General features: G+C 34.9%; 1 protein-coding gene across 2 annotated transcripts; it reads left to right on the top strand.

The window, feature by feature from the left end:
• Positions 1–7,858: 7,858 nt before the first annotated feature.
• LOC145619470 (ribonuclease E/G-like protein, chloroplastic) lies at positions 7,859–21,314 on the top strand. 2 transcript variants are annotated; one of them, XM_081674164.1, is made up of 13 exons: positions 7,859–8,036; positions 8,346–8,473; positions 8,599–8,827; positions 8,915–10,218; positions 10,374–10,691; positions 10,871–10,912; positions 11,496–11,620; positions 14,242–14,389; positions 16,180–16,252; positions 16,485–16,597; positions 17,343–17,462; positions 17,722–17,877; positions 20,457–21,314. In XM_081674164.1, exons 3-13 carry the CDS (start codon positions 8,599–8,601, stop codon positions 20,634–20,636), a joined length of 2,808 nt encoding a protein of 935 aa, XP_081530290.1. In that variant the 5' UTR covers positions 7,859–8,036; positions 8,346–8,473; the 3' UTR covers positions 20,637–21,314. The 2 variants fall into 2 exon arrangements, with proteins under 2 accessions (XP_081530290.1, XP_081530291.1); XM_081674165.1 differs by lacking the exons at positions 7,859–8,036; positions 8,346–8,473 and having other exon boundaries at positions 8,692–8,827; positions 8,904–10,218.
• The last annotated feature ends 350 nt before the right edge of the window (positions 21,315–21,664 follow it).

Genomic DNA, 21,664 nt, shown 5'->3' with positions numbered 1-21,664 from the left:
TAGAAAGTGATACTGTAGAAACAGTCACGGTTTTAAAATTGTACAGATTAAAGGGTCAATATTTGATATTCTCGACCAGGATATGTCAAACGGAATAATTGTTACATATGTCAGTGGTAACACATTATTTTCACTTACGTCTATTATTAGACTAAACGATTACACAATTGGGATATGATGAAAATACGGATAAGATTTATCCCCTATAAAAGGGAGATTTCCCTTATCCGAAATCACCCTTTACCCAAAAAACACACCTCTTGCCTTTTCCTCTTCGGTTTCCATGGCTCCCGGCAACCAAAACCATCAAGCTCCATCTCCGTTCAACGAGCATTTTCGAGTGCTAAATTTATTTTTAGCTTTGATTATGGCGTTAGTGGTATAATCATGAATAAATAACGATTTGAAGTTTCCGGCACGGAGTGTACAAGGTTCGAGTTATGCTACAAATTAGCCTCGTGTTTTGTTCGTAAATTAGGAGTACAAATTGCTTGTAAGGGTTTTGTATACTCCAAAATTATAAATAAACAGTACTTTAATTTGTCTCTTATGTCTAATTATTGCGGTTGTCGTTAGCAAAATTAAATTTGTTATTATAATATTGAAATTACACAAAATTTATTAGTTGATTGAATGTAAAAAAAATAATATGGAAAATAGGGATCAAAATTGGGTGTTTACTAATTTAACCATCAAAAACAATACCTTAAAATATATAATACATTAGTTAAATTAGAACAAGGAGGAGAGAGTGAAGCTGACGACCATGGTGCGTGGGTGGCCGGCGCCATGGCTGACGGCGGCTGGGGTCAGTGTCGACAAGGTGACGTGGCAAGGAGGTGGCAGCAAGTGGCCATGTTCATACTCACGCATGAACCAAGAAGCAACAAAGAAGGAGGAAAAAAATAAGGAAAAGGAAAAAGAAAAGAAATAAAAGAAAAGAAAAAGAGAAATAAGGGAGAAAATAATTACTTTAACCAATTGACTTTTTGTGTGGGAAGTTTTGGGGATTGAAGGAAAATTTATAGTGTATACTGTAGAGTAGGTTAGGGTAAATTTGGGCTTATAAAAATTATAAACTTAGATGAAGAAAAAGTTGGCCCAAATATAAAAATAGGATGGTTGGGTTTATAATGAAGATGGGCTACATTGGATTAAATACTTATTGACCCAAATATAAATACTTGCTTTAATTATAATCCAATAATTAAAATAGTTTGACCAAAAGTATATTTTATAAAATAACGGGGGTTGCTAAACGCAACCTGTATTTACTTAACGTAACCCTTTTTTCCTTATTTTTTTACAACCCAAAAGAATTGTAAAATTTATCTTCCCTTCTCTTCTTTCAACTTGGTAACAAAATCTTAATAAATTTAAAAGAAAACAATAAGGTCTATTATTTCTCACATGCAAATTAAATAAAAGTTCTTGCAAAACATCTTCATCAGCATGCTTACTTGCTGAAGACCAAGATTACCAGAAAAGATATAAGCATCAAGTTGATCATAATAAAGCATCCTTATGCAGCTAATATTGTGAGACATGAGCACATTATATTATAGTCAATAAAATCAATTTTTAAAAGGTAAGGTATACTCATTATAGACAACATCAAAATACTCCGCGACATCTCCACCATCAATCACATATTTATGCATACCATAGAATAGTATTCTATCACTACAAGAAAATTGGGAATTATATTACTGCCCATTTGAACAAAAAGGCTACAATGATTATATTCCAGCTATACGAAATAAATTCCTCTACAAAATAGTCAAATCTAATTCACACCAGTTACACAAAATAGGTGAAATTGTATTACCCAAGTCATCTAATACTACCCTTCTTTATAGCCAAATATCATCCCAATTCAATTCTTTCGATCTAATTGATGAAAATTCGATCCCAACAAATCAAAACTCGATGAATTGTATAAAGAGTACACAAAAACCCCAAATTATCATAGTCAAGCGCAAAAAAAAAAAAAGGCGAAACTAAACCCTAAAATTAATTGGAAAATGGAGAAACAAAAATAAGGGAGATTTAAAAGATTATGTTTACAACAACAACGAATAATTAGCCAGGATGAACAAGCGGAAATTAACGTCTGAGGAATGATGGCAAAATTCTTAAATTGAATTTGGGTATTTTTTTTATTTTTCTTGACAAAGAATTTGGGTATTGAATGAACTTGATTTGATGATTTTGAGATTTTAGGCGAAATAAGAGAAGAAGTAAAAAAAATGAGAGGGGAGGGTATATCTGGGTTTTTAAAGGGGTGCGTTAAGTAGATGAAGGTTGTATTATACATTAAAAATACGGGGTATTACATCCTCATTGGTCCAAAAAATTAAAAAATATGTTAAAAAAAATCAGAAAACCAACCATCCTCCCTTCCCCCACCGGCCCACCCTATCCTCCACCAAACCACCACTGCCCAACCCGCCGCAGCAATTCGTAGCCAAATTCCGAACAATGCCGGCCGAACAACAACGATTTCATCCCGAAATTCGAAGACTCGCATTTTCCCATCAGCAACGCTTCTGATCCATATTTTCGGTTCGAAGACCCACAATTCTAACTCCCGATTTCATCCTCAAATTCGAAGACCCACATTCCGATTCACGATTTTTCGAAGGTGGGGACGGGAGGAGGTCGTTTGTGGGCAGCGTTGGTCCAATCGTTGCTGGTTGAATATGTTTGTTGGTGGGCTGTGGTTCGGTGGCGGTTGTTTCCGGTGAATGGGAGCAGCCAATGAAGTGAGTTGCAAAGATGGCAGTGAGGGAGCGAGATGCGTGGTTGGGGGAAAATGGCCGACAGAGGAGGGGAAAGGGTGGATGACGGTCTAGCAAGGGGAGGGGGAAATTGGCGCGGTTGGGGTGGCCGGTCGAAGCCAAAGGGTGGCAGATTAACATCCCAGCGTCAAGGGTTCTGGCTGGGGTTTTTTTTTTAATTTTGTTTTTTTTAACTAATTATTTTTAGGAAATTAACTAGTGACACATGTCACTTAAAAAAAATTAACCCGTTCAACCGATCACTGGTAAAAGGGATTGAAGAAAGTAAACAGCCCCCAAAGTTGGGATTATTCCAAAATAATCCAAAGTTGGGATCATTAAAAGTAAATGAAGCAAAGTTGGGATTATTATTTACAAATTTTCCAAATTTATATTTGCACTCCTTCGTTTTATTTTCCCTCTCTCCACTTTTTCCATGAATGCTCTACACTTCTTCAATCACATCATTTGGGCTTTCTCTCTCTCTTCCCTTTGCTGCACAACATTAATTGAGCAACAATTATGTGAGGTAAATGTAAATTCATAATATATTGCTGTAAAATAGTATCAAAATTGGGAATTTTATAGCACATCCACAATTCACCATTATATATAAAGAAAGATAATTGACCACTACAATGGTAAAAGAAAATGAATTGACAACTACAATGGTACGGTGAAAGAAAGAGAATTAAAACCTTAATAATTTACCTTCCAATTGAAAGAGTTGAGTGGTTTTGCCTTAATTAGCCTTTCAATGTATATACTCTACAAAAATAGAGGAAAAATTAGAAGCTTAAAAAAGAAGGGAAAATTACCCTAGACTTGGCTGCAAGTAGAGAAAATAAAGGGGTCAACGCCGAAAAAGCTACGTCAATGCCGGAAAAGGGAGGGCAGGTTACATCTAACAAATAAATGATGGTGGTGGTTTTTTTTTAACAAAGAACCTTTTTAAAAGGTATTTTCTTGCAAAATGAGCCATTTAAAAGGTTCTGACAAATTTTTCAAAAATAAATAAATAAATTGACGTTACTGGTCAGAGGCAACTCCTAAACTATGGATATGTTATGTTTATCACGGAGACAAAAGCGAAATTTTGTAGTGAAAATGGATAAAACTGCTACTTGAGGTAGCGATGTTGCCTAAAAATCGCTACTTGAAGCTTCAAGTAGTGGTTTTAAGACTAAGCTAAGGCCTTGTTTAGTTCATCTTATTTTTATTTATTTCAGAAAAAAATAAGTTATGATCAGATCAGATTAGAAAAAATAAGTTCAAATCAGAATAAAATTAGTTCAGATTAAATCTTCTTTTAATGTGCAGTTTTTTTATCGCTAAACATCTTTAATTTCGTAATGAAAAACGTTATGAAAATTACATATTATTAAAATACACATTATTACTAATCTAACAAGACCCTACTTGATAAATTTTTTCTTTATATATTATCGTACACTTAAGGTCAAAGTTTGATCAAATCAGACAATCAAATCAGATTAGACCAAACAGACCAGATCAGATCATATCAGATTAGATAAGCAAATATAAGGTGAACTAAATAGGGCCTTAGTAGCGGTTTTGTTCAAAACCACTACTAAACGAAATTTGTTTTTCATCAAGATTAACTGAGACAGCCCAATTAAAATTGTCTAAGTGTTGAAATTTTATTAAACTTTCCATTTTTTTTTTTTTTAATAAAAGCATGAATATGTTGTAAAGGGAGGGGTGGGTGTTTAGAGTAGGAGTGTGAAAAACATCGTAACCGTTAACCGGAATAACCTTAAGGAATTAAACCAATTACCTAACAACACAAGACATGAATAATCAACAATCAATCATCAACATTTGAAATCAATCGATACTATACTCTTCTCCTCCTCCCCTAGTTATAACCTAGCCTAAAAATAAAAGATTAAATGTGATAAACAAAGAGTAAAACTACAAACTTAATAAGATTAATTAAGTAAGATTATTAACAAAACAATTAAGTTTAGATTCATACAAGGATTAACAACTAAGTAGCAAAACAAATAACAAGCAAAGCATAAACGTTAAACTAGGAAAACAAGTAAATTAAAGCAATAAAGAGAGAGAAAGAAATGCTCAATTGATTAATGGTTGAATCTTCAAATCATCTTTGTCATCAAATAATCATCCAAATCTTCCATCAGTCTATGAATTTTCTCACTTTCTCACTCTAAAAATGATAAGAATTCTAAACTAATCCTAAAAATCTAAGATTGAGAAAATAAAAAGTCCTAATATAATTGAATTGAATGGGGTGATTAAAAGTTGGGAGAGAGTATTAACCCAAAAGGGTATTTATTTCGTCCTTTGTTTCTAATTTGATTAACACATACTCCCTCCATCCCCTTTTGATAGTTCCTAATGGGCAAATTTAGTCCCAAAATGTTCACCCCATTTGCTTTTTCCAAGAACCATTAATATTAATTTTTTACCAAAATTCACTCCAATTTGCAACAGTACTTATGCAAATTTAAATTTCCCATGTAAATTTTGTTTTTCCATGTACTTTTATTACTTTCTCTCTCTACTTTTTTGCAAACCCAATGTTGATTTACTTTTTCAATGTATTTTTACTATTCTTATTTGTGTTTATTAATTCCGGTGAAAAATGCCCATAAGGGACTATCAAAAGGGGATGGAGGGAGTATAATTTAGGCACATATTGTTTGGTTGATAAATAAATTCATGGGAAGTTTGATTTCCTAGAGAATAAATATATGCATACTTGTTTGGTTGACAATAATGTAGGAATTGAAACTTCCTAGAAAGTTTTACTTCTCACAAAATGGAGGAATTAACTTACCTGAAAGTTTTATTTCTCACAAAATGAAGGAATTAACTTACCTATCCCCTCTAGGTAAGTGGAACTTCCTATTGGAAGCAGAATGTCCTACATCCAACCAAACAATTTTTAAAAATTCCTAGAAATTGCAATGTCGTAGAAATTGAAATTTCATCGGAATTTCTACTTCCTACATCCAACCAAACAAGACTTAAGGTGAGGAGAGGGAATGATAAAGCTAGTGAGTAGTGAAATTTCAAAAAGAAGCTAAGGTATAAAACTTATTTATTAATTGAGCAATGTGTCACGGGGCGAGATCGCCCGTGCGACGCTTGAATCCCCGAGGCTTGATCCAGGCTAGCCTTCCCCATATGCGCAGCAAGCTAATAAGTAGAGGAAACAACACGTAACGACACTAACCTGCACCACAAATACATGTATTAGTAAGGCACACAGGCAAGGGAGGTTGCCTCATAGGGGACTTGCTCTACCAAGGCATCGGGTCATCGGGGAAACTATCAGCACGTGATAAATGGCTCTCTTCTCCCTATAAAGAATCTTGTGAATGAGTAGGTAAGAAGTTAAGGTATAAAACTTATTCAAAAAAAAAAATGTCAACTAATAATAAACTTTCGAAAAAGGAATATGTTATTCCAGTAAGTTAATTCAAATAATGCTTTTAAAAAAAAAAAGTTAATTCAAATAAATTGAAAAAGGGAAAAAAAAATTAAAACGTAGAAGTATAAAACAATAAAGGCAAATTTGCCAAAAAAAAACCTTTTAAATGCACCATTTTGCGAAAAAAAAACTTTAAAAGGCTTTATCGTAAAAAAAAACACGAAGTTAAAAAAAATTTGTTCAAAGAAACCTACTACCACTAATCCATGTAATTAACCTCTAATCTCTCCAAATTATTCCCTTACTCTCCCTTAACAATTTTATAATTAAATTCATTTATAAATTAAAAAAAATATCACCACCACTCTAACCACCAACCCAGCCACCCCCCTCCCCTGGCACCAGATCCCACCACCAGCGACCCAACTCCACCGCAACCCTCCCCCTCCCTAAACCCCTGACAAATCACCTACCCACCACCTCCTGGGTTCCGCAATTGATCGATCTCGAAGCTCCGATCCATCAATGGCATCATCTTCAAAAACATCACAACTCTGCTATTCCTCTCTTTCTTTTCCCCCTCGTTAACTCCCTTTTATCTCCAATCACCTTTATTCTCCCAATTCCTACTCTTACCCTCTCAATCAAACGGCGGTAATGGCGGAGGAAGATGAGGAAAGCAGAATTTTGGCGATGGCGGAACGAAGGAGGAGGTGAGTAGGTGAGTTGTCGGGGTTTAGGGAGGGGGGAATTGGGTCGCCGGTGGTGGGAGTTGGTGCCAGGGAAGGGGAAAGGGAAGAGGGTGGCTTGGTGGTTAAAGAGGTGGTAGTCGGGGTTAGGGTTTTAGAGGGGGTCGGTCGTAGGTGGGGGTTAGGCCGTTTTGAGGGAGTTTTCGTGGCTGAGGTGGTAAGAGGGAAAGGGAAGAGGGTCGGCGGCAGTGGAGTTGGGTCACCGGTGGTGGGAGTGGCTGGCAGGGGAAGGGGAGAGAAAGGAAGGTGGCTGGGTTGGTGGTTAGAGTGGTGGTGGTTGTTATTTTTTAAAATTTATAAATTAATATAATTATCTATACTTATATATTAAAAAGCGTTCCTAAAACAGAATAAGTTCCACGTGTCACCTTTTTCAAGTTCGACATGTCAGCAATATGCGTCACATGTCATTAAGACCAACACGTCTTAAGTTAAGAGTCTTACCATCTTAGCCATATATTAATTGTGTTTTATTATTCAACAAAATTATAGTTAACTTAGATAAGTTAATTTGTATCTTATTATACTATTTGTTTCCATTATGTAATGAATGAATTTGACAACTTAAAAATATTTATAGCAAGAATTAAATTCGAAACCAACAAGTCTTACTATCTAAACAGTCGAATTTAATTAGCAAATTAAACAAGTACAAACTAGCAACCCAGGGCATCGCCTGAGCCACACACTAGTTTAATAGTTAAGTGAGTGTTAGAGAGTAATTAGAAGAGATTAGAGGTTAATTGAGTTAATTAGTGATACTAGGTTTGTTTGAACAAAAAATTTTTAAGTTCAGGTTTTTATTAACGATTAAGCTTTTAAAAAGTTTTTTTTTTCGCAAAATGGTGCATTTAAAAGGTTATTTTTGGCAAATTTGCCAACAATAAACTCTTGTTTATCTTCTCCACTGAATTCGTAATCCTTGACGCACACCATCCCCTGGCCTTGTCAATTACCAACACTAGTCACTAGAACTAGAAGCTTTCCCTCACTGCTCCACACACCGCAACACTGCACCCTTAACTAACACTCCAGCCTGCACCACCGCCACACCTGCCTTGCTCGTACCACCGTCTCTTCTTCGTGAGTCCTTTCTCCTCTGAATTTGTTTGTTTATTTTTTTTTAAAAAAATTTGTGATAATTGCTGATTTGGTTGATTGGTTTTCATGTATTATTCACAAATTGAATAACTGAATGTGAATTGCCTAAGTTACTTGGGAGTATTGTGAATGTTATTCTTTGCAAGCTTATCTCATTTGCCCAACCTCATCTCACACTTTAATTTTTTTGTCTTGTTCGACAATTGCTTTTGGCGAAGCTTTGAATTGGCAGCTAGAGATTTTAATTATCTATTTGTAACCATACAATTTGATCGACGACTAATTTTGTAGGGTGTTTTGGAGGGGAGGAGGTTTTCAGGTGCTTGTTTTACCATCCTTGTACTGTTGGTTAGGACAAGGAAGGGAAAATGGAAGTTTGCTGACATTAATTACAGACACTTGCTACATTTTCTGCTGAGGTATATAATGTTGAAATTTCGAACTTATGTATTGAATATTTAATTAATATATGATCGGGATGGGTCTTAGAGTTTGTTGAATTTTAGCTTCCTTACCATATTATTGTTTCAATGTATCTTAGCAGATGGTTTGTCCAGTGAATTGTCATTATAATTGTTTTATAAGAGACGGTAGATGGACCTGTTATGATGCAATTTCGAGGGTGAACCTTAGATTTCCTTTGTCAAATGAAAGACATTATGGGGTGCCTTTGGCAAGATTATACAAGACGAGGCCTAACACTCACTTACAAGGTTCATTAATTCAGGAACAACACCTTCCTGTCCAGTCTTCAGTAACTGCTTTTTTTAAAGGTATTATGGGCGTTTTTGTATTTGGACATGTGAAATTTCTTCTTTAGGTAAGCTTCTGAACACTTAATGCTTTCAGCGCTTTGACAGATCAAGAAGACATTGTGGAATACTTTGACAGCGATTCCCTACGAAAAAAGCCCTATTTAGATGATCTTATAGTCACCAATGGATACTATTTTAGAAGTGAAGACTCAGATAGTCTGAATGATGAAGAGACCAAATTTACCGAAAGGAATCAACCTATGGAGGAGCCCTGGTTGATGCGGCAATGTGCTACCTCTCAATATGTTGAAAAAGACTTCAATGCTCATATTGATCGAGAAGGAACTTTGAAAAACTTTCCAAATGATCATGTTATATCACAGTCATCGTCTAATAATTTCAGATACGGAGGTGAGTACTTCATTGAAAGTGAAAAAATGTATCATCAAGTTGATGGTGACTTCAGTTCTTTCTCTGAGAGAGGCCATCCTGTTGAGGATCCCTGGCTCCTATATCCAATGCTCGATGTTTCAGAAACTAATGTCAGCTCAGTTGCTGAAACTCCCATAATTGAGGAGCCTACTCAAGATGAGGCACGGCTTCAAGAACTGCAGGAACAGCACCATATTATTTCAGAAAAGCTGCTTTCCGGAACAGAGAGTAATCTGCTTCCACCAGTGGGTTTATTTTCTACTGAGATATTAATCAACTGCTCTATCTGTACGATGCAAAGGATAGCTGTACTTGAAGATGGAAATCTAGTTGAGCTGTTATTAGAACCTGTCAAAAGTAATGTGCAATGTGATAGTGTTTACCTGGGGGTAATTACAAAACTTGTTCCTCATATGGGTGGTGCATTTGTAAATATAGGGAGTTCCAGACCTTCCCTTATGGACATTAAGCATTATAAGGAACCTTTTATATTTCCACTCTATGATACTTCAAAGGAAAATGATGTAACTTGCCCTCCATCATCCGTGCTTGAGAAGAACTTAGACATCAGTCATTTTAAACAAGCATTTTTGGAAGAAGATGATGAACTTGCTGATGATGATGTGGAGGTTGATTTTGAGGATGAAGAATTTGAGGGATATGTAAATGAAGATACTATGGATTCCGATGAAGTTCAAACGGGAAATCTTATTCAGGTTAACAGTAATGGAACTGGCTCAAATCTTGGGAACTTTGAATATCAGCTGGATGGGAATGGGAACCATTTAAAAATTCAAACTGATTCCCATAATTCTGTGGTGAAAAAACATAGGAGCACCAATGACATCCACAGTGCAGAAGAAATGTGGGCTAATGTTCGGAAAAGCACTAAGATACTTGTGCAAGTTGTAAAAGAGGGGTTGGGTAAAAAAGGTCCGACATTGACTGCTTATCCAAAGCTTAGGAGCAGATTCTGGGTAAGAACTGCAAAAGATACACTTTAAACCCAAGGTTTCTCTTTGTTGACGTATTTTCGTTTTCAAAATCAATTATCAAGTGGTTAAGGTGGATAAATGCATAAATCTTTATGCCCTTTCTGAAATTTGTGGAACTTCTTTCCCTTCACTGTTAGGTATTGATCACCCGGTGCAAGAGTATTGGAGTATCAAAGAAAATTTCTGGGGTTGAACGCACACGCTTGAGAGTCATAGCAAAATCTTTGCAGCCCCCTGGTTTTGGTGTGACCATCCGAACTGTTGCTGCTGGTCATTCTGTAGAAGAGTTGCGAAAGGACTTGGAAGGGTTGCTTGCAACATGGAGAAATATTGTTGAACATGCAAAATCTGCAGCACTTGCAGCAGATGAAGGTGTTGAAGGTGCTGTACCTGTTATTTTGCACCAGGCAATGGGGCAGACACTATCTGTTGTCCAGGATTATTTTAATGAGAAGGTTTGCTGCCTCTGATACAATATCCCTATAATTTTACCTTTTATGTTCGTTTATAGACATTTTGAAATGCTTTTCTGGTAGTCCAATTCCTAGAATTTAAATGAACTTGTATGCTGCAAACAGTTTTTCATAATAAAATGTTACATGCCTTATTGTCTTATCTTTTTTATTCTATTCAGGTTAAGAGAATGGTAGTAGACTCCCCAAGGACATACCATGAGGTATGAAACTCACTCTTCGAATTTGTTTAAGTTGCCCCTTTACATATGTTTTAGTTGTTGTGGTTGTATTGCACCCCAGTCCAAAGGTGTGGGTGGACAAGCTCAAAGTTATAAATTTGATAGCCCTATTGTATGGAAGATTTGCATATTTATTCGACTGTATATGTTACCTGGATGTAGACCATGAAGTTTTTTATAGCAGTTTAGTAGATTTTGTTGATATCTCTCTATTTTCTTTGGGCAATAGAATTTGTATTTGATCTGAGTTTAGGTCAATCATTAATCATTCATCTTATCTTTCCAAGCTTTTGATCCTCTACCATCCAGATGAATAGATATAAAACGTGTTTCTGAACACTGGTTCTTACAAAATGCATAATTAATTGAGGCTTATTGACTTCCTCGTTCGATTCTTCAGGTAAACATGAGGTGTTTTAAGCTGTTCTGAAACAACTTATTTGCTATAGTGTAGAAATAAATTCTTGATCATCATTGTTGTAATATGTTATTCATGTATCTTGATAATCTAAACAAGTTAAGATGTTATTTGTCGGACTTTGTTCTTATATGATGCTCTTTCCAGGTGACCAATTATCTGCAGGATATTGCTCCAGAGCTCTGTGATAGAGTCGAGCTACACAGGAAAAGTGTTCCTTTGTTTGATGAATTCAACATTGAAGAGGAGATCAATAATATTCTTAATAAAAGGTGAGGATGCCAAGAGTCAAATTTCCAAAGGTGTGGTATGTTGTAATTTTTGTGTTTATTTACATCTAATTATTGGACTTGATATTACTCCATGTGTGCTTTTTAGAATGCTTATATTAGTAGGTTCAATCTGAACTACCATTTTACCGGTATTGTCTTGTTAGGGTTAACTGCAAGTAGGGGGATTTTGAATTGGTCTTATTGCCATTGTTATGTGCTTATGCCCTTGGTTTATGTCAAAATAATTTTAGAGCATTGTCATCAACAAATTAGGAAATTTTTCATAGAATTTATAAAATTCTTTATTGGGCATTATCGAGGAGAGATGTAGAGAGAAAGGAGGAATGAGAGAATGATGCCCAAAATTCAGATGGGTCTTGGTGAAGACCAAATTAAATTCTGATCATCTCTGCCAATTTGTCTGTATGTTCCCCATCTAAATGAGTGGTTGATATTTTGTTGTTGTTGTTGTTGTTTGACAAGAAGAATAATATCATTAATAATTAGTCGTACGACATCTACACTAATAATATAGATATATAAACCACATATTTAGAGAAAAGAACATAAATTTTAAATAACGATTACCATTTTTTTTGCATTCTCGGCACACTTCATACTCCACCAATTCAAGCTTGACGCAAGCAGTGAATTTTTGAAATCTTTGCATCTTTTCAAGTAGAGACCTTAACAATTTAGACTAATGTTCTAATCGAGGAGTTGTTGACAAGACCTTAGCCCATATGAATCCAAATCACCTCCTACTAGGAAAAGAAAAAAAAAAAAAAATCCGTGGATGAGGATAAAAAACCAAAAAAATGAGAAAAAAACCCCAAAAATTGGGAAGAAAACTCTCGTGGATGGAGAAAACATATCAAAAAAAAAAAAAAAAAAAACTAAATTGTTATAAAGAAAAAGGGTTGGAGATAGTCTAATTTTTGAAGAACAACAGAATAGGAAGAGAGCAGCAATGTATGGAAAAATTCTACGAGTGGTTGATGTGAAAATCCTCTAAGTAGAAAATTTACGAGTGATTGAAGAAATAAGTTATATTTTATCTTTTTGATTTCCGATTAATAATTTATACACCAGCTTACATATATTCTCTGACAACTCTAGAAGTCTGGAATTTCTGATACTAATAGCTCTGTTATGTGATTGATTGATTTGTGTGTTCTTGTTGTCATAGGAAATTGCTTGAGTTATTGATAGAGAATTAAATACATATGTTAAATAAAACAGAGAATTGTATCAGGAAAGTCCATTAGTTGTGAACAACAAATGCCTCTAAGTCAAAATTTTTGCTCCTTATAAATTTTGTATGTGATATTGTGTTGGGTCCCAAATTTGTACATGACTATATCTTTGCCTATCTATTAAAATTCCCTGAGCATGTATAGCTTAAGTACTACTAAAATTGACATAGAAAAGCTATAAATAATAACTGTGTTGGAACTAACATATAATAAGAGCCAGTGTAACTTATTTCCATTAGCTTACAAGCCAAAACCTGAGACCCATGGTGGATTCAGGCTATATTGTGGATCGTCAGGGAGGAACAGTGACAAAGCAAGAAAAAGTTGAATGAAAATCCATAGCGAGCGAGGTATGAGAGCTTACGGCAAGTCTCACGTTCAAAGCTCTTTTGTGGCTTGATTGTGGCAATTCCTGATCCATGGAAGAGTTCAAAATATTTTCTTTCTCATTAAATTTATTCCTTAGCTTGGTTATATAAGCATTGTAAAGTACTTAGATCCTATTTAATCATTATTAATTTAGGATTAATCATATGCTTCCTAATACTTAGGATAATAGTCTAAAATATACATTTTTTGGAGAAAGGGTGAACTTCCTAGCAAAATATAAAGGGGCGGGTTCTGTTTGTTATAGTACCTTGTTATAGTACCCTGAATTCCAGTGAAAGGAATATGAACACCTTGAAAGCTCAGTTGAGAGAGGGATTTGCAATACACAATTTAGGGAGATTGTGTGAGTTGGTTGAAAGATCATTATAGGGAGCCATTGTTCAATTAATTAATTAATGATAACTCTAATAAATTGGTAGTTTTTCTCTCATCTGATCAGGGAGAGGATTTCCACGTAATCTGTGTTTGTCATTCTCTCTATTTTTGGAACATTCGATTTCTTCATACTTTGTTCATATTAGTTTTTCTTCTCTTAGTCTTAACAATCTCCCACTCTAGATAATTAAGGTTTGAGAGTAATTTACACAACTAATTGTTCGTGGCTGAAATTACATTTAAGTAGATCATTAGGCCTATCAAGCAAAATAAGTTGTGGTAAATGATAATCACTTCATTGGTTTGCCCCATTGTTTTCACTTGGTAATTGTCTTTACTTGGGGAAAAAAGAGGACAAAATGGAGGACAGAGGGAATTATCCAAAATTGGCATGTGTGGTTCTCATAATGCTTGATTTGAAGCTTCATACTTGCAAATATTAGGAGATAGTCAAACTCTATGAATTTCTGACTTGTGCGTGCATCAGAAATTGCGCTCTCACAATATTGGTTTCCTTTTAAACAAGTCAAAACATTCTATGTTATCTTTGAATCAGTAAGGCAAGTACTTTAAATTGTGCTGACTGCATCTTGTTGACAGGGTCGCTCTTCCAAATGGAGGATCTTTGGTAATCGAACAAACTGAAGCTTTAGTCTCTATTGATGTGAATGGAGGACATGGGATGTTTGGTCAAGGGGCTTCACAAGAGAAAGCTATTGTTGATGTCAACCTTGCTGCCGCAAAACAAGTTAGGCACTCTACTTTTGTGCTGATAAGTTTACTCACAGGTGCTTTGTGTTTGAAAAGGAAATATTGCATTTTTGGTTAAACAAAATTAAATGAAAACCAAATTCATATTACTAATTACACTTCATTGATTATGGCCTTGTTTGGCAATTACTCCCTCCAAACCCAAAAGAAGGTTACGTTTGGTGGGTATACACGGTTAATAAAGAAAATAATATAGTGGAAAACAATGATTAGACATCACACACATCAAGTATTAAGATATTAAATGAATCTTGAAAATAGGAATATTTGCATTGGGAGTAGGTAAATATTTTTGTAAATAGGAATGATTACATTGGGAGTATGTAAATATTTTCATGAATGGGGTAGTTGCATGGAAAATATGTATCTACGAAGGAAATGTGTAAAAAAATAATTATGTTAATGTTAAGAAATAACTGAAATGTAACCATTAAAGGGGAACGTCAAAAAAGGCAAACGTAACCCTCTTTTGAGGGCTTTTAGCTGTTTTAAAAGTGTTTGGTAAATAATTGGGTAGTAATTAGTTGTTTAGAGTATAAAACAACAAAAAAAACTAAAAGCTCTTTCAAAAATCTATTCATATGAGAATTTTTAAAAAGAGCTTTTCGGGTCAAGCTCTTTCAAAAAGCTTTTAATTATACACCCTAAAGAGCTTTCTGAAATGGTCAAACATCTCTTTTTGCTCCAAAAAGCTCTTTTTGTTCCAAAAGGCTACTAACCAAACACCCCTATGTAAGATGGTATCTTTACATCAATGTGTTTATTTGAGTATGGGACTCTTAATCATAGTGTGTGATTAGTAGACCTATTATTGGGCGGACGGGTCAGGGTCGGGTCAACGAGGGTCATATTTTACAAAATAAATAGTGGGTTGAGCGATCGAGGGTCAATAGCGGGTTGATAATGGGCGGGCCAACAAAATATCAATTAAAATAAATATTGAACAAAGGCATTATTAAGTACTTGTATATACGAATACAAATTTATTTATGTAATTATTTTTATATCATCTATTTTCTTTGTCTATTAAATTGGAAAAACAATATTGCCCTGTACCCAATAAGGGCCTTGTCCATTTAAGACTTTGTCCATTGTAAACCCTTAAGCTTGGCCCTGACCCTAAAATTATTGAGCTACCCTACCCAACAACCAGGTCTAGTGATAACTTTTCCTTTTGTTGACTAAGTTTACAGTATAATACTTCAAGCCCTAAGGCTTACTGTAAGCATTAAATATGTTTCATGTATTTGTAAACGTTTAGAAATCTATGAAAAAATTACACGTCGGCTGGTGTTTGTTTGATAATCCTTTTATCTTTCTTATTTTAACTTCTTTTTTTGTTTATATATATGTTTAATCTTTCTTCTTTTAGCTTCAGGGCTGCATATATCTTCTTATTTTTATGCGAGATGTTTCATTTTCTATTTTTAAAGCTCTTGGAGTAAAATGTTATTCATGTTTGCATAACTAAACTAGAGCCAGTTTTCATTCTTCGACAGTGTTACAAAATACCTAAAAAGTTCAATCATCATCTTTTGTTTCATTGGTGAAAGGGATACTGGAATTAGTTTTCCTTTATCTTTATCAATAGTGCTACAGAATACCTTCAGAGAATTAGTTACAGTACACTATAAGACATGAAAACTGCATCATTTAAAAATATTTAATCATCTTCTTTTGTTTCATTGGTGAAAGGGAAGAGAACCAGTTAGATGTAAAAATTACTATTCTTTGTAAGAATACTTCTAACAGCTTTTTTTTCCCTAGATTGCTAGGGAATTGCGTCTCAGGGATATTGGTGGCATCATCGTGGTAGATTTTATTGATATGATGGATGATTGTGAGTAAACCTCTACTCTGATTCTTCCTCTCCATGAATTCCTGATGTGTGTTGTCATTTCGTATTTTTCTTGGCAATAGGATAACAGTATGAAATTATGCAAACTTTAAGCAGATTCAGAATGCAGGGATGGATAAACATTATATAAAGGGAATTCTGTTTGAGAATCAGAACTTGCCAATATAATTTACCCTTGATATTTAGTTTTTTCTGGCTGATGCCTTCTTTCCAGCAAACAAAAGATTAATCTATGAAGAAGTGAAGAAAGCAGTTGAGAGGGACCGCTCAGTCGTTAAGGTTTCTGAATTGTCCAAGCATGGACTTATGGAGATTACCAGAAAGAGGGTATGTATTGAATGTTAATGCTTCATTTCTCATATATCCCTGGTCCAAAAAATGTGTTAGGTTGGCTTTGTGTTAAAGGTTCAGCGTAGGCTCTTTATCTTATTACTCCATTGTGTCTGAATTTTTTTTTTTTGTAAATTTGACTTTTCAAATGAAACATTTTGTAAAACCTGAATTGAGTTATATTTGTAGGTTTGTCTTGGTAAATAGTTTTATAACATTGTCTTATAGAATTTTATTCAAGGATCTTTTATCACAAAAATTTAGAACTTTATTGTGTTGTAAATCACTGCCATAAAATTTGACCTTAAGTTGAATATCATTTTGTCAATTAAGAGCAAGATGGTCACTATATTTAGCAGTCAATTTCAAGGTGTATACTGTATAGTGACTAGCGAAGGGTCTAATAAGGTTTTTCAAGGTTTATACTGTATACTGAATTGTAGGGAAAAAAACGTCATGAAGTCAACTGTATACAAGAACTCTTTTTAGGAGGTTCTTTCTTTCTGCTGTATATTAAGTAGGTGTTGATAGAGTTCCCACGATTTTTTTCTCTGCTGGTAAACTACTGCTGAAAGATTAATCAAATAAGGTCAATATGTTGGTGATCTTGTAAGATTGAGTGAAAAAAATATATTATTTGTACAATACTACAATGAATGCAGCTCAAAATTTAGTCATGAATGCAGTAGTTTATAAGTAACTATATTATCTAATTGTTATATTCTTAACATAATTTAAACAGGTACGCCCAAGTGTGACATTTATGGTAAGTGAACCATGCACTTGCTGTCATGGTACTGGGAGAATTGAGGCTCTAGAAACTTCCTTCTCAAAGATTGAGCATGAAATATGCCGCTTGCTAGTAAGTAAAGCTTTTTGTTTAAGATTTCTTCCTTTGCTTCACCTGTATAGGCAAACACCCAAGTAGGTTACTTGGTGAAGGATTCAAATCTGTGTTTTCCTTCATATAACTTGCTACAAAGGATTGTCGAAGCTGTTAATTCACATCCACAATAGTCTGTTCAGAGGAGAGGATGAACTTTAATTCCTTTCATCTACTTTCATTTGCAATCTTTTCTTATATCCATTTTAATCTAATTCGTTGCCTTTCTTTCTATCAGGCAACAGTGGGCCAGAAAGCTGATCCTGAGAACCCGAAGTCCTGGCCCAGATTGCTGTTGAGAGTTGATAGTTACATGTCTGACTATTTGACATCAGGGAAAAGGACAAGATTAGCAACTTTGAGTAGCTCTTTGAAAGTTTGGATTCTTTTAAAGGTATGGCTGAGTTCCTATTATTTGGTCATACTGACTGTTGAAAAGATAGATTGGTTATTGGCACCTGACTGTTTGTGGAGGAACTTGTTCAAATTTATAAATGCATTTCAGGAACTAAATATCTTAAGCTGCAGATATACACATGTTTGAGATGAAACTTCATTAAATTCATATACTTCATTTCTTTTTACTTGCAACAGACCATTTTGGCACACAATAGAAGGTAATGGACTGATTTTTCAGAGTATGTAATTGAAAATTATCAAGAGAATAAATAAAGATAGAAGCTTGATACTTGATTAAAAATGGCCATAAGGTTCACCAGATAGTTTGAGGCTATTAATCACTAGTTTAGCAACTTGAGGTTTCTACTACTATGCCACATATAATTGTCTCTTCAGAGACATCTGATAAAATTGGACATCCTATTTATAATTAAGCACTTTTACAAGTTAACCTAACATCAATTATATTGGTCACTACTATGCTCTATTTTCCCTCCAAATCTCTCCAATTTTGGAGGGATTATGCTTATTAAAGAGAGGAAAAATGGATCTCCCATTCTACTTCCCCTTCCTCATCCCAATTCTTTACCCAAACTAAATTGATGTCCTCCATTTCTCTTCTCTTCTTTTCCTTCCATTTCCATCTATCCAAATAGTGTTAGTGTTTATTGATTATTTTTTACCACATCTGCCATGTTGTCCGCCTTTTCCCCTTGCTGCTGGCATGCTGCTGCTTGTCTCTCCCCCCTTTGTCTTGTATCTCAAGTTATTTACTCCTTAGAGTGTAGACCCATATTGGAGGTTCGGGTGCGGCTACCAAGGTGCACTGAGTCCATCACAGTGAACGAACAATTTAATTAAAATAATATTACCACACAGAAAGTGTTAAATGGTTGCGGCTTAATTTATTAAGTTTACTTTGTCCGTTTACCTTTTCTAATCTCTTCCTCAAATAGCATGCCAAGTAGAGGAAGTATTATTTTACAATATTATCTTAAAAACTGTTGAAAACAACAATTCAGAGCTAAAGACATTTGCATGTCAAATTGTGAATTTGTGATGGCTGACTGACAGTGCAGTGATCATAACGAAAAAAAATCTGTCACACCCTGCATAGCCGTTTTGTAGGAGGCTTTCCTATTAGGTTTCCATTTACTTAGTAATCAAGATTAGAGGCATGATCTCATCCTTGGTTATTATTTCTGAACTTGGGGCAGCAATTTGCTCTATAGTCTTATGATATTTTCCCTTTGATAAAACTACTTTTACCCCCCTACTTCATACATTTGACACCCTATTACTCACTTGCATGCAGTCTTCATACTTGATTTATTACACTCTGTGATAGCGTTCCTTTCAGTCTGTCACTCTGTCTCTGTCTCTGTCCCTAAACAATAAGCCACATATGATGGAAGGAAATTTAGAGATGACAATGGAGCAGGACAGGAGTCTGTTTCTACATATCCTTCCCACCTAAATATTTCATGCCACCCCCTAACTGCTCCCCATGACGGGTACAAATCTAAACCATCAAATCTTGTGGTTACATACTCTCCATGACTTTAATGTGTTCTTCAGCGAAGTTTGACATTCTACACTATAATAGAAAGCATGGAATGTCTAGCTTGAGGCCGTTTCTAATTAATGAGAATAATCAGCTATTAGAGTCAGCTAAGTCTACTCTCTTAACTGAACCTATTGGGTCACACCTATACCATGCATTGAATCAATAGGAAAATTGGGTTGAAAGCCCAAATACATCATTCACAAATTACATAGATCCAGGTAAAAGGTTGTTCTTGCACATTAATTTTATTAATGTAGAACCCAACAATTCTCCCACTTATCAGTAGATTATAGGGTATTAAGAAGGTTAAGAAAAATTGATTAATAATTTGGTAATTAGATTAGGGGAAAGCTTGAAAGACATGATCATATTGATGATGAGTCGTGGTGGAAATCACCAATTGCACATTCAGGAGGTTGGTGCTCTCTGGCCAACAATTTCTCCATAAACTCTCATCAATGTTCAACACACTAACTATATTTTTTCTTCTACAGCTAGCGAAACATCATCATGATGATTCCACCTAAAGTGCCCCTCCCCTTAATACTGAAGCATAACGTATGCATGTTCTTAACTATGTAGGTCATATGTATGCGTTAGCGTAGATTCGGATTTTCCCCATTCTGTATGTTAATGAGTGAACCAGGAAGTGCAGCAAAACACTAGCTATGACCCACCTCAACTAAACCAATGCTAAACTTGACTGACTGATTTTAAAATGAGTCCCAAATCTCTGATCTATTCAATATGCTGCATCTTTGTTGTTGTTATCATCCATAAGTGACAAGTCCATGGATCTTGTAACATTTACAATATGTTGTCCATAATTTTCACGTCTTTGAACCTAATTTGAAATATACTTCGTATATGAAACTGGAATATAAATTTATTCTGAGAGTTTATTTTTATTATTGTTTCTTTAAACATTACTAAGGATAAACTAGTTATACTACATATAAATTGTTCCCTCTTGATTTGACCATTTGCTGCCTGCATCACTTTACCAGGTAGCAAGAAATTTTGCGAGGGGTGCATTTGAGGTCCGACTACTTGCTGATGAAAAGGGAATTACTAACCAGCAACAAGTTAGTGGGGCCACTCAATCAGCTGAAGCTGCTACAATTATACCCACCAAGAGAACTAAGTTGTTCCCTGTGAAGAGATGGAAGGCAGGAAGAAAATTATGACCATGAATATGAATTTTTATCGAAGTTGCTGTTCTCAGTTTAAATGTGAAAGATGAGACGGAAAAAAAAGGCTAGTGACGTAACCTAAGATTAAAATAACATCCAATGAACATTAAAGAACAACAAATTTTGGTGAAAGAAGATTTTGCAAATGATGGGTAGCTATTGCAGGTGTGATGAACTCAAGCAGGCAAGACAAGTGAAAAATCTGAGGAAATTAAAACCTCTCATGTCGTTGCACTTGTATGGCCTTTCAGGGTATGGGATTTTAGCCAACAAATTTGAATTTGTAGCTTTGCGAAGATCAGAGCAGCCAATAACTGCTACAAAGCTTGGATATTGAGTTATGAACTGAAACCATGTAATAAATGGCATGTATAGGGTGGCTCACTAGTTGGCTATGATTTTGTTTAATTGTAAATTAATGTAATTTTCGAACTAAAATAATGTTGAGGGTTTAGATTTTGTAAAGAATATCTGGTTTTGTAGACAACTAATTTAGGGTTGCCTAAGAATTCTTTCGTTAGTTTGTGACTTGATAAGATTTTGAGTGGTATTCTCTGTAGTAGAGGAAGGACTCAAAGAAAGATGTACTCGTATGTGTATAAGATTTACTGTGCCAATTTTTTTTCATAGAGAATTAATTTTTATTCATAAAGTATAATTTTATTTTATTGTTTATTTTAACCTATAAGAAATTTTGTATTCAATTTTTCATACACTGTCCTAAATTAGACTATCTTTTCAGGGTTTGTTGGGCTATTTGGTTAACTCAGAATGTTAGATTTTCCATTGGAGGTTTATTCACCCTGCTCTTGATTTGGCTTCTTGTTGGTGTAATAGAAGTAAGGAGGCTTGCAAAGTGGTTGCTTTCCAATTTCTACTCCTTTGGGGTTCTCTTGTTCTCCTTCGATTCATGTTCTTCGAGGTGATTTATAGGATGTTTGTGATATTTATCTGCTCTTTGATGGTGCCTGGGAGTGGGGGAATTATAATGCTGGCGCGGGTTGGTGTTTCTGAGGCTCCAC

The sequence above is a fragment of the Chenopodium album genome, chromosome 27 (genome assembly GCF_948465745.1).
Source record: "Chenopodium album chromosome 27, dcCheAlbu1.1, whole genome shotgun sequence".
In the NCBI taxonomy this organism is placed as follows: domain Eukaryota; kingdom Viridiplantae; phylum Streptophyta; class Magnoliopsida; order Caryophyllales; family Amaranthaceae; genus Chenopodium; species Chenopodium album.
This window is presented reverse-complemented; position numbering and strand designations above follow the sequence as displayed.